This window comes from Ananas comosus, linkage group 1, assembly GCF_001540865.1.
Source record: "Ananas comosus cultivar F153 linkage group 1, ASM154086v1, whole genome shotgun sequence".
NCBI lineage: Eukaryota > Viridiplantae > Streptophyta > Magnoliopsida > Poales > Bromeliaceae > Ananas > Ananas comosus.
This window is the reverse complement of record NC_033621.1, coordinates 14,843,574-14,856,946: the sequence shown is the minus strand read 5'-3', so window position 1 is coordinate 14,856,946 and position 13,373 is coordinate 14,843,574. Positions and strand designations below refer to the sequence as shown.

Genomic DNA, 13,373 nt, shown 5'->3' with positions numbered 1-13,373 from the left:
TAGGGCTCGATGTGACTACCATCAAAGTGAGGCGGATCAAATCGGCAAAAATGAGCTAGCCTCTTAGTTATCCGCTCCTGCTTGGCCTCAGCCATCTTCCGGCCTGACCGTGAAGTATCAGCAATAGGTGCGGTCGGTGCTATCAATGCTGGGGGTGCAGCTGCGGCTGGGGCACCTACTTGGGTAGTCAAAGATGGCGCTTGCTGCTTTGACGCTCTGGACACTGCACTCAGTTGCTGAGTGAATGTCTCACGCATTCTCTGCAGTAACGCACCCTGCTGCCTGGTCACCTCGATCAAGGCAACTAACTGCTCTCTCACATTCAAGGATACACTCGGTCCCGCCTGCTCTGGCATCTCCGATGGCGGGGAACGATCTCGCGTCGGCGGTCGACCTCGGCGTCGACAAGGCCTCATGGTTACTTGCAACCAAAATATTGTTAGATACAAACAAAAAGCAACACTCGACCCAATCAAGCAAAAGTCTAGAAGATCGTCCCTGTTTCTCTGCAAAATTATATTGTCTGTAGCCGACATAATTTATTTGGTGAGAATAGACACGCCTTCAATCATCCCCTCCACTATAGGAAGAATTAAAACAACTCATTTGCCGACTTTCGCAATAAGTCACGCCTCTCGCGTCTTGCCTTCCTAAGGTCTGCCAAAGCTTAGAGTTTTCTAGGTCCCAACGACCTAATACTGAGCCCTGATACCAACTTAATCTGTCACACCCCGGATTACCATGTTTTTTCAGGCATGCCAACAGACCCACTGTATACATAGGAATTTTCCGTATATACGAAGCGATAGCGAAACCTGTAAACAGACATAGTTACAACAAGAGATAAAGAGCTACTAAAACTAAAACTCATATAAATACATAAACGATCCACTGTACATACAAGCTCCAAAAACCACCAGCCTCTCACATAACAAAAACTAAAACAAACATCACTGTATGTACATGGCAATATCCAACTACCTCTGTAGGGGTGCTCCTCTAGTAAAAGACTAAGGAAGGTAGGGGTCTAGCTCGCGACTCCCTTACTTCGATCAGAATCAACAGCAGCAGCAACGGACGGCTCTGCAAAAAGGTGGCAACAATAGGGTGTGATAACTACTGTAAAACAGAGTAGTCCTCAGTAGGTACCGTCATGGACGCCAACGGCCAACCTACTAAGTCTACAGTAAAGGTATAAAGATATGCAAAGGATAGTAAAATAAGTTGGAAGAAACTCTACAGCTATATGCCACAAGACTACTGCTATCCAAACCAGGCTCTCTGTAGATATAGAAATGCATCACTAGCCACAAAGTAGTCATACTGACCCAATCTCAACGGACCGCCAACTTGCAAGTCCCTGTACCCAAACTTCACCGCACACCACTCACGGGGGTGGCCGGTCCAAGAACACTGTCCAAACAGGACTGCTGTGACATCAATGCAAATGAAGCTTCACTCCGAAGCGGCACTCATGGGAGCGACCCAACCGAGTATATAAGCGTGTCTCTGTCAAGCTCAATCAGGCTCACATAGGCTATAGTCAATACAAATGGGTCAAACTGGTCTAGCAACCAAGACTCGCGTGCCCTCAGCATAATTTGATACCAGCTATAGGAATCTGGGTCCACCATCAATCCCAACGGCACCAGACAGAACAAAACAGCCTAACGCTGCTATAAAAACGAGCTCGGCTCCTTAGCACGAGCGTAATCTCAACCTGCACTAATCTAAGTATCCACAACACACTAACAGCAGTGATACAACAAAAAAAGAGAGCTCCTAAAGCTATTTCTGTTAATTGTACGAAAATAAAGTGCGTAGGTTTAATACGTTTTCTCCTAAGTCAAATCCCAGGTCGGCAGATATAGTTTATCTAAAATCATTAGATTTTGCTTCAAATTCAGATTTCATATAAAACATACAAATCTATGAATTCGAGCTACTAACATGAGACTATACCACAAATGGAAGTATGCTGACTAACATAGGAGGAATTCCAAGGTGTTTGGTCAACATTAACCCACCTCAAATGCTCATCCAACACTGGCAAGAAGTCGATCGAAGAAATCCCGCGCTGAACTAGTCTCAATGGAATCAACCGAGGTGCACGAGCAACCCTCCAAATAGGGACGAAACCAGAAATTAAAATGTTGGGGGGGGGGGCAAATTTAGGATTTGTAGGAAAAAAATTCGCTTTGTAGTGTTGGTAGCCGATTTCCGACTTGGACCGAGGTCATTACTTTACCTCGGGGGGAGCGGCGTTCGGGGTGAGGACGGCTGCGACGATGGACCCATCGAGGGTGCGCCTTCGGACAGGTCAGTGTTCGGCCTGCATGAGGGATGGATCAGCCTGAGTTCGAAAAATCTACAGTAAAACTCGGTTCGGTGTGAGGAATGTACAGACTGCACGGGAATTAAGGGGTGGCTGGAAGAGGGGATGAAAAAAGTAACATGATGGTGGCTGAAAAGGGAATGGGCGTTCTATAATAAAAGGGAGGGGTGCCTGAAGCATTACAAAAATCGATATAAGTTTTACACAGGTGATGCCCGTGGGGCAGACAGACTTCAAGGTTCTACTTAGCGAACTACTCCTAGGAAAGCAGTAAATGCGGAAAAAAAAAGATTACATTTAGACTACTCCTAGAAAAGCGATAAAATGCATAGGAAATAAGGGTGGTCTTTTGTTCACAGGGGAAAAGACCCTTATTACAGGCTTTGAAGTCACTATTTATAGTGACATCAACCCACATTATTGGTTGGTTGGAGGAGTGGTTGTAACCATGATCGTGGAAGTTACGCCCAACTTCTCATGGAAGTTACATCCCACTTCACATGGAAGTTATGCCCCACTTCACATGGAAGTTACGCCCCACTTTTCAACCGTTCCCGCCTAAACGCTCTTGGCCTTCAGGCGCCTTATTGCCGACTCCTGTTGTATCACGTGTCCTTATTTCTTCGGCTTATACATGGGCTAAGTCGGCGTGTTCATTTCAAATTTGGCATCAACAACGCCCCCTCAATAGTCTTTCGAATGAACATTCGGATGACTATTGGTGCCAAATCGACTGCTCAATAGCATAGCCGAGACCCAAGCTTTAGTTTCGCTGGTCTTTGTCCGCTTAAAGAAAACGGCTCTTTATCATCCCAGCTGCATATACCTCGGCTTCATCAGCCGATTCTTACTTTTATTCGATCGATTCGGCTCTCCTTGAACCGAATGCTCTTCTATCAAGAATTTCTCCTTGAAGAAAATGGCTCTTTACCAGCCATATATACCTCGGCTTCTTCAGCCGATTCTTCACTTTTACTTGATTGGCTCGGCTCTTTTTGAACCGACTGTTCTTCTAGCAAGGATTTCTCCTTGTCTTTGCTTTGATTTTTATATCGGCTCCATTGCAGCCAATCGTCCTCACTTTTCTTCTTAAATTGCTCATATTGGGCAACTCGAACACCTAGATCAAATATGTTAGAAAAATACTTATCTTCAAAATGGTCTTTTATCTTAAAATGCAGACCATTTAACACCATTCTGGCGAACTCTGATTCCAGTATTCTCATAAAGCACCGGGTTTTGGCTATTTTGAAACGGTTCAAATACTCTTCGACCGTTTCACCTGACATTTGTCGGTATAAAGCTAAGTCGGTGACCGATAATTGTGGCTCCGACCTATAGAATCGCTTATGAAATTTTCTTTCCAATTCGTCCCAATCTTGGACAGAATTGGATGATAAACTTGTATACCAAGTAAAATGCCGTTTTAGTTAACGACGTGTTAAATAATCGAAGTTTGAAAAATGAGTCAGCGGCCGCTTCTCTACATTGGGCCGTGAACCGGGCTACGTGCTCGACCGAATTCTCGGTCTCATCGCCCGAAAACTTGTCGAACTTCGGCATTTTCCAGTTTGCCGGATACGGATGTTCTGCGTCTATGCTCGCGGGATAAGGGGAACGAAATACAGGCCGCATTGCCGGCCTTGCGCCAATTCCGAAAATATTTCGGATGGCTTCTTCAATTTGTGCGTATATTTCATTATTGTTCCCCTGCAAATGAATCTGTGCTTGTGCTGCATTCGGTCCTTGTAATGGTCCGATGTTTTGTACTATGGGATTTGCTCCTTGAATATTTGGAGCCTGCCCCCTAGCTCTAGCCCCTACATTTTGGGGCTGGTATGTTGCCATCGGCGGAGCTGGTGGCAATCCCCATGTAATTTCCGATTGTTGACTGGTATTGACGACGGCCGGTCTATAAGTCGCTTGGAATGGTGCCCCTTGGTATTGCGGCTGTCCATTTACCGGTATCGCAGGATTTTGCAATACTAGTGTCATCATAGGCCCTTGTAAACCTGTCATTAGTTGCTCATTTCGATTCAATAATTGCCCTATTCGTGCAATATTTTCATTATAGGCCGTGATGGCGGCCAGCACCGTGTCTAGTCGAGCGGTACTTTGATGGATATTTTGATCTAAAGTTTGCAGGACTTGGCTCATCTGGCCGAGCGTCTGAGTTAGACTCGGCTCTTGATGAGCCGACTGTCCACTAGTTTCTTCTTCAACTGGCAAAACTGCTTGACATTCGCCAGCATTTTCTGAATCACTTGGTTGATCACTCCCAGAATTTCTAGGAATGACCCTATTACGTATATTTATGGCGTTATCATCAGCCATAATCTATATAAAAATATAAATTTACCTTAAAAATAAGGTCCCACCGGGCATGCCAAAATTGTTAGTAGCCGAATTTTCCGACCCTTGACCCGGTCAAATATCTTCCTCGGGGAGCGCGTCGGAGTGAGGAACGGCTGCGAACGATGACCCTCAAAGTGTGCGCCCTTTGACAGATCAAGCGATTCGGCTGATGAGGGATCTGATCAGCCGAGTTCGAAAACTCTACAGTAAACTCGGTTCGGCTGGATGAGCCGAATGTACGGACTGCACAGAAATTAGGGTCGGCTGAAGGGCCGAATGGAAAAAGTACATAATGACTGGTCGGCTGAAAGAACTGAATGTCTTTATATAATAATAAAAAAGAGTGTGCCCGAAGGGCATACAGACTCAGAAATATAGTTTACAACAAAGTGATGCCCGTGGGGCAGACAGACTCTGTAAATGTAGTCTACAACGGAGTGATGCCCGTGGGGTAGACAGACTCCAAGGTTCTTCTTAGCGAACTACTCCTAGGAAAGCAGTAAATGCTTTAAAGAAAAATATTACATTTAGATTACTCCTAGAAAAGCGATAAAATGCAGAGAAAATAAGGGTGGTCTTTTGTTCACAGGGGAAAAGACCCTTATTACAGGCTTTGAAGTCACTATTTATAGTGACATCAACCCACATTATTGGTTGGTTGGAGGAGTGGTTGTAATCATGATCGTGCAAGTTACGCCCCATTTCTCGTGGAAGTTACATCCCACTTCACATGGAAGTTATGCCCCACTTCACATGGAAGTTACGCCCCACTTTTCAACCGTTCCCGCCTAAACGCTCTTGGCCTTCAAGCGCCTTATTGCCGACTCCTGGTGTATCACGTGTCTTTATTTTTTCGGCTCATACGTGGGCTAAGTCGGCGTGTTCATTTGAAATTTGGCATCAACAGATAGTAAGAAAAAAAATTTGTCAGATTCACTGATAACGACAATATGCTCAGAAAGGAACAAGATTGTAAGAGTTGAAGGGAAAGGACCAACAAATTCGAAAAAAAAATCGAGACACAAATTTTGTTAAAAAAATTAATTTGGCCCCTTAAAATTAAAATTTATAATATTTTAATTTTTATTATAAAGGACTTTTATATAATTTTAAATAATTTAGGGGGGGCTATGGCCACTGTGGGCCCCTCAATAGCTCCATCCCTGCCTCCAAAGATCTGAAGAACAGAAATGAGATCGACCTTCAAATTCTCATTGAACGTGGTATACAAGCTAAAGAGAGAGAAAGGGGAGAAGCTAACAGTGTTCTCCAAGCTCCCTAAACATATATACTGGCTGGGGGTCGGTTCGGATAAATCCAATAGCAAAATGACCAAAAGGCCTCTTACCAACTCAATTCTGCCGCCTGAGTACCGGTGCTCAATTTGGGTACCGGTACCCAGTGCTTAATCAGATAAAACCTGAGCGCTGCGTAGCTAGATTTAATACAGTGTACCGGTACTAGCTCAATGCAGCACCGGTACCTAGTCCCAGTACCGGTACTCACCAATAGGTACAAGTACGCAACACTAAAACTCGAGAGCACCTGTTCATGTAATCTCTCAAGGGTATCGGTACTCCTCTTAGATACCGGTACACAACACTCAAAATCCTGTTTTTGCAGATTTCAGTGTCCAAACTCCAACTCTCACAGCTCCGAGTCCGTTTTCGCGTCTATTTCGCGACAAAATAACTCCGACTCGTTCCGACACTCTATAAATATGTCGACAAGCCACTGATACTGTAGTCAGTCAGACAGCTAAACCCTAGAGACACTACATAATTTGTAAAGATTATAACTAAAAGGTGATTGTAGATTAAATATGATTACTAAAAGGTGATTGTAGATTAAATATGATTACAAAATTTAGTATCTATTATTTATTCACATCTGCATTCGTTGTCCGCAGGTTAAAAAACGTAAATACCCACTGTAAGTCAATTTGACATCGAAGGTAATCAAACCCTTCCAGTAGTACTCAACACAAACGCATATAGGAAGCAAATGCAAGAGTTATAAAGATAAAAACAGAAAGGGGCAATGTACTTTAAACACTTGAGCATCAAAGTCAATGCAATAGTTATTTATGTTCAAGGGCTTCAACTCCCCTAAAAAACCCTTTAAGTTAATAGGTAAGCTCTAAAATACACACTTCATTCTTTTCTTTTCTTTCTTTTTTTTTTCTTCAGTTTTGGCAATAAAACATTTCAAGCTCTTAATTCTAACTTATTTTCCATCCGAACCGACCGTCCCTAGAGCAAGTGGCAAAAGGTTTGGTGGTTAGTACCCGAGACCCAAGTTCGAATCCTAGTTGATTCACATTTCCGGCAAAGTTTATTTCTAAATAAAATAAACGAAGCGAGTAGCGTGCTACCTATCTCTCAAAAATAAAAAATAAAATAAAAAATCCTATCTAACCAAGTAAACGTTTTTGTTCCCTGCAGTCATAACCACTTAACATTAAAATCATAAAAAAAATTTTACATTTAAATCATAAATTTTTTTTTACATTTGAGTAAAAAAATTTAAGATTTACACATTACTTTTGGATATACAAATAATATTTAGCTATTAGAGAATCAGAGGGCAAGAATCAAGGAATTAAATTAAATATATATATATATATATATATATATATATATATATATAGCATCACTAGGGATGCAAATGGATCCGGGTTGGTGGAGCTCCGCCCCGATCCGCCCCGAATGGGGTGGTAAGTGGGAACAAAAAATATAGAAAAATATAACCCATCCCGAATCCGCCCCGATCCGCCAAGTAAATGGAGCGGGAGGTGGGAGACTCTTTTCTTCCTTCAATCTACTCCGATCCGTTAAAAATCCGCTCCCGCCCCGCTCTCGCCCCGATCCGCCCCGAATAGAGCGGTAAGTGGGAGCCAAAAATAAAATGAAAAGTAACCCGCCCCGAATCCGCCCCGCCTAGATAAGAAATGGAGCGGGAGGTGGGGGAACTCTCCCGCCCCCGGATCCGCCCTGTTTGCATCCCTAAGCATCACCTCCCACTCAATCCCCCTCCCTCTCTCATTATATAAAGCATTTGTGATGTGCATAAATCATCTTGTGTTGGTGAAGCTCTTCCTACCCACTTCCCAATTTCCCCTCTCATACAACAAGGAGAAGCTGCAGCAGCCTCCTTTCTCTCTCCTCCTCCTCCTCCTTCCCCACCTCTCTCTCCCTCTCTCTCTCTACAATTTCTAAGGTATGTTATTCAACAACTCCCACAAATCTAAACTCCATACTTATTTATATAGTAATATCAGCCAAAACTATTTCAAACATAAAAGTTGTTTTACACGGTATTAGAATAAAAGGTTCAAATACCCAACTTCTAGGTTCTATCATGATGAGCATATAAAATTTGCTCTGAGACCATGCGAAAGATTGGTTGTTTCACTTATCGCATGCTAAATATGAGTTTCTTTTGTATGTAGAGTGAGATGAGGCGGAGCAATAGGAAGAGCACCAACGTGGAGCTGAGGTTCAACGTGCCGCGGCAGCGAGCGGGAGAGGAGGAGGAGGAGGGGGGGTCATCGTCAGCGTCAGCGTCGGTGTCGCCGCCGAGCTCGTGCGTGTCGTCGGAGGAGGGTGAGCAGAAGCGGTCGGAGAGCCCGGAGGCGGCGCCGCCGATGGTGGTGGTCGGGTGTCCGAGATGCCTCATGTACGTGATGTTGTCCGAGGACGAGCCCAAGTGCCCCAAGTGCAAGAGTACCGTCCTCCTCGACTTCCACCATGGCGGCAGCAACAACAACAACAACAACTCAAGCAAGAGCAAGAAAAGTTGAAGAGGCCGATTCATGCATGGCTTCTTAATTTCTCTCTTTATTTATTTATTTATGTGCGTTTTCCTTTCCTTTTTCTTTTTGGATTAATTACACCATTGTCTCTAAATCTTTTTTAAGTTTTCACTCCTTGATCTCTAATTCTTTAATTTCAACTAAGTTGCCAATGCTCATAAAAAGTTTCTGACTGTGTATTAGGATCTCGATCGTTTGGCATTGTTTTCATTTTCTTTTTAAATTTTTTTAAATAAAATTTTTACATAAATTAATGTTAAAAACTTAAAATTTAAAAATAACTTTTTTTTTCGTTGGAAAAAGTTGTTATTCACTCTTTGACCGTAGTGCATTGAATAATTGACAAAAAATTATTTTTTTTATTAATATATCAAATATTGATATAAAATTAATATTTAGAAAATAAAAAAATATTAAATAATATTCCCAATTCACAAGCATATGTATGTTGGTGTTTGTTTTCAGAAAGTGACTGAATTTGGAGAGCATAAACTATATTATAACTCACTAATCACTATTAGTGTAGTTGATTCGTATTTCTGATCTTGGAACTAATAATTCGGTTGTTGACAATGTTAAGACTATCATTAGGTCATCTCTCATCAGATCAGTGTTTGCGGTAGCATAATATCATCGTGAGTTCAATTTTATGTCCATTATTGTGATCTGTAGAGCATCTTATCACTTATAGATCTAAGTTGCTTTGATGTAATTTTAAATGCAGTTTTTCTTTTTTTCTAGAGAAAAATAGTACAGTACCTACTTCATTTGTTTTTCTTACAAATGAATTTAATTAGAAATGTGAACCAATTAGCTTTCTGAACTTTGGACCTCGGGAACCACCATCAGGTCCTTTGTCTCTTGCGTTAGGAATGGTCCGTATTTTAAATTCAGCAGCATGTACTTGCATTTTATCTATTTGGCATTGTGTATTCAAATGTGTAATTGTTGTGTTGTAATTGCTTTCTTTTTTCGCGCCCCCAAGTAGAATGGCAAGGTTATTCATACCTAAAAGCGAAGCCCATAATCTCTGCAAGGCTCCAAATAATTACGGTGCGTCAAAAAGAGAAAACCATTTAAGGAGCTTTTTATTAAAAGAAAAGAGTGCTATTTCAAATCTATCCCTCTACATTTAACTTTAAAATATTATAAATGCCCTTACAAAGTTGAAAATATCACCAATTCTTCCTAAACATGCAAATCCATCACTAACGCCACTCTAAATATATTAAATTACCGCCAATAACTCTAAACCCTTCAATCACTAATACCCACTAAACTCTACACCCTCTTATATCTATATATATATATATAGAGAGAGAGAGAGAGAGTGAGAGGGAGACAGGGAATTAGGCTACTATACTATTTATAGTACCAAGTGCTATTGGTTTAATTTCAGCCTTTGGATGTAGGGATATGCAGTTAGAATGATAGAGGTCCACGGTAAAAATGATAGTGGTCTTCTAGGATTGAGTGGTTGGTTGGTTGAATAGTATGATCTAATATGTAGAAATGATCAAAGGGATAAATCTAGCGGCAAAAAACTCGATAGCACCAAGTATTTGGTACTATTGATAGTATTATAGACGGACTTTGAGAAGGCCTATGCTGGAGTGAACTAGAATTTCAAAGCTCTTGATGTGGCTCGGGACTAACCACAAGTGGTGTGGTTGGATTGGTCAGTGTATTTCCAATGCCAAAGTAACAATCCTGGTCAATGGAGTACCTACAAAATTCATCAAGACAACAAGAGGCCTACGCGAGGGGGACCATCTGTCTTCTTTTCTTTTCCTTTTGGTGGCTCAAGGGCTAGCTAGAATGAAAGCAAGATACGTCACTAACAATCTGTTGAGAGGGTTTGGATCCAATTAATAATGATGAAAAAGTCGTTATTATACAGTATGCCAATGACATTATATTTTTCGGTGAGGCAAATAGAAAGCAAGTAATAAACCTATGTTTTATGTGGCAACTTTTTTGAGTGGGCAACAGTTGAGAAAATAAACAGGAATAAGTCCGAGTAGAGCTGACCTGTAATGTACCGACCTCCTGCAAATTATGGAGTTCTAATGAAAAGTAGCTTAAAAAGCTAGTAAAATAATTACGGCGTAGTTTGGGGAGTATTTGAGTGTTTTCGTAGCAAATCGGGTGTGAAAACGAACTCCAAAATATTAAATCTGTCAAAGCTGCATATTTTGTGCTGAGTGCCGGTACTGGAAAAATAGGTACTAGTACGCAATAAAAAAACAAGAGAAACCAGCTCTCGGATTTTGAGGAACTGAACTTGAGTACCGGTACTGAAAAGGCTGAGTACTAGTTCTGGAAAAATGGGTACCAGCACGCAATAGAAAACTTGGGAATCTAACGTTCAGGTTTTGAGGAACTGAAAAGAGGGCACCGGAACTAAATGCCTGAGTATTGGTACGCAAATCCGAGTACCGGTATGCAGTTCTGCAAAATACAGTTTTTAAGCGTATTTTGATAATTTCGTGGTGGGGGCTTATATAAGGGGGGCCCTTTCCCCTTTTTCTCTATTAGCCCCACATGCACGCACGCACGCAGGGAGAGGAAAAGACAGAGAGAAGCTCGTCTCTCTCACTCTCTTCTTCTTCTTCTTCTTCTCCAAACTTGGAGATTTGGTGGAGATCGAACTCGGGAAAGCTTCAAGGAGTAGAGAATCGAGCTCTAGCGCGTGTAGTTGCTTGGGAAGCTCGCGATCCTAGGTGTGTTCTTCGGATTAAGGTTTAGGGTTTTCGTTAAATCCCTTGAAATTGAGATTATTGAGTTCCTTAGATGATTCTATTCTAGTTTAATCAAGATTTCTCCATGAATTTTGGGGCGTTTTTGGCGAAGTTAGAATCTAGGGTTAAAAATGGGGGTTTTGGGGTTTTCAGGTTTTCAACCAAATTGACCCTCTTGTTTTTTTAATTGAAGATTAGAGAAGTACCCCAAATAACTTGGATTTGGAAACCGACAAGCGTTCGGTTATCAATTTCGAGTAACGAATAGAACTGGGTGATGTTGGCCGCGGGAACTTGATTGCAAGTGTTTACAAGTAATCGAAAATGTTGCAAGATGGTTGATGCTCTTCGAAATGGTTGGATTTCTCCCTATGTCTAAATCCCATTCCTTGAAAATATGTATACGTGAATAAATTGTATGTAATAGGGTTTAATTAATTCTTATTCCAGAAACTTGTATGTCTCCTATGATACTTGGAATTTAGAATGTGTGAACTTAGTGACACATGAACCCTAATGATGTATTGAACTAATAGAGAAAACTAGTGGTTTGGACATAGAAAACAAGTGTGGACATTGGAATGAAGTAAATACTAGGTGCCATTATGATGTTGAACGTAAACCTAGTGATGGAACAATGGATTGGATATGATTTGTTGTGGATAAAAAGAACATGGCATGAATTGAGAGAATCCCAAGTTTAAATGTGGAATTGAGTCATTGCATGTTTACTTATGTCCACATAATGTGGTGTTCGCATATCCTATTGATGCACACAACATAATTGATTGGAATCTCTAATATAAGTGGAGAAAATTAGGTTGGTGCATGTGTAGTGTGACAACTAGTGCTTTGATATTATTGAGTATGCGACAAATTGAAAGATATCCTCCACACCATGCTAGGGATTGAAAGAGATTCCTTGGTGTTGTTGTTGTCACCATGGTTAGTAGCATGGATCTAGTGGCACAAGTTGTTTGAACCTTGAGCGCCAAAGAGATATTTGGTCATTGCATTCATAGTATGGCATTGTGTGCCTCGTCATTGTTGAGCATTGCATGACATGACGATCTATACTTGGCTTGCAGAGGTCACGACTCCCAAGCCGTGAGATCTGGAGTGTCACATAAAAGTGGGCGAGGGTCACAAAGGTACCTCCCGGTAGACAGCCATGGTAGTGGCTTAGGAGTGAAAGACCTCCTCCCTACATGGCCGGCCAAGGTGGTGGCTCGGGAGTGAAAGACCTCCTCCCCACTTGGCAGTGTGAGATATGGCTTGACCTACGGGTAAGCCGATGCAATTGGATCAAGGTAAAGAGACAGGTTATTGTTCAGTATTTTGCATTCCATATATGTGCATGTGGTGAGAACTTGACCGTATTGATATTGTAAAAGTATAGCGGTTACCATTGGTTGCATGGGATACTTTGGGTAGAGATAGACTCGTATCCTGTGCCATTTTGTATTTTTGCATCATGTGTTGAGAGTGAGTATAGTGGAGTCACATGCTGGGTGATGGGTCGATCATGCTACCTTTGTGAGTAGTCCGAGGTAGGTTACGGAGCAGTGAAGCTAGTCTCCACGTGGTTGAGAGGGCTGAGTTGGGCTTGGTCTTGTGAAAGCTCCTGATTGGGTCAAGAATAAATTGAGTCAAGACTAAGTAAAGAGCATCGTTGAATATATTGGACCATGAAATTTATTCTCTATTGTTGTAAAGGCATAGTAGAGGTCGTTTTCATTCCTATATATGCTCAGTATAGTTGCATTGTTATTTACCTATTCTTTTATCTACTTATGCCTGATTAGACCTAGTGGAAAAGTTGGCGAGGTCGGTAGCCGAACCTACTGGAAACTATGTTTGTAGTTCTCACCCCCCATGTTTTACAGGTGCACATGTGAGTGGCACGGCGGCGCGAGAAAGGACGTAGCGTTATAGTTAGCATACTACCATTGTGACCAGAGATAGATGTACCCTAGATCAGTGTAGTTTTAGAAGTCTATATGCAGAAGTAAAGAGGAGGGAAGACTAGGAATGAAGGATTTAGAAAATATGAAAGTGGTTGTCACGCCCCGGGACCGTACCTATTTGGCCGGTTCGGGCACGTCGAACAGACGCCGAACGTACAGCA

General features: G+C 41.8%; 1 protein-coding gene across 1 annotated transcript; it reads left to right on the top strand.

Moving 5' to 3' along the window:
- On the top strand, positions 362–8,651 carry LOC109717428. Its single transcript, XM_020243250.1, has 3 exons — positions 362–417; positions 7,783–7,909; positions 8,142–8,651. The coding sequence occupies exons 1-3, from the start codon at positions 362–364 to the stop codon at positions 8,490–8,492; spliced, it is 534 nt and encodes a 177-aa protein (XP_020098839.1). The 3' UTR covers positions 8,493–8,651.

Bases quoted from the DNA above. Each gene is read 5' to 3' on its own strand.
- LOC109717428 (XM_020243250.1), top strand. From the start codon at position 362: ATGGCGGGGAACGATCTCGCGTCGGCGGTCGACCTCGGCGTCGACAAG. The intron at 418-7,782 runs GTTACTTGCAAC...GTGTTGGTGAAG, and splicing joins GGCGTCGACAAGGCCTCATG to CTCTTCCTACCCACTTCCCA. The intron at 7,910-8,141 runs GTATGTTATTCA...TTTTGTATGTAG, and splicing joins CTCTCTCTACAATTTCTAAG to AGTGAGATGAGGCGGAGCAA.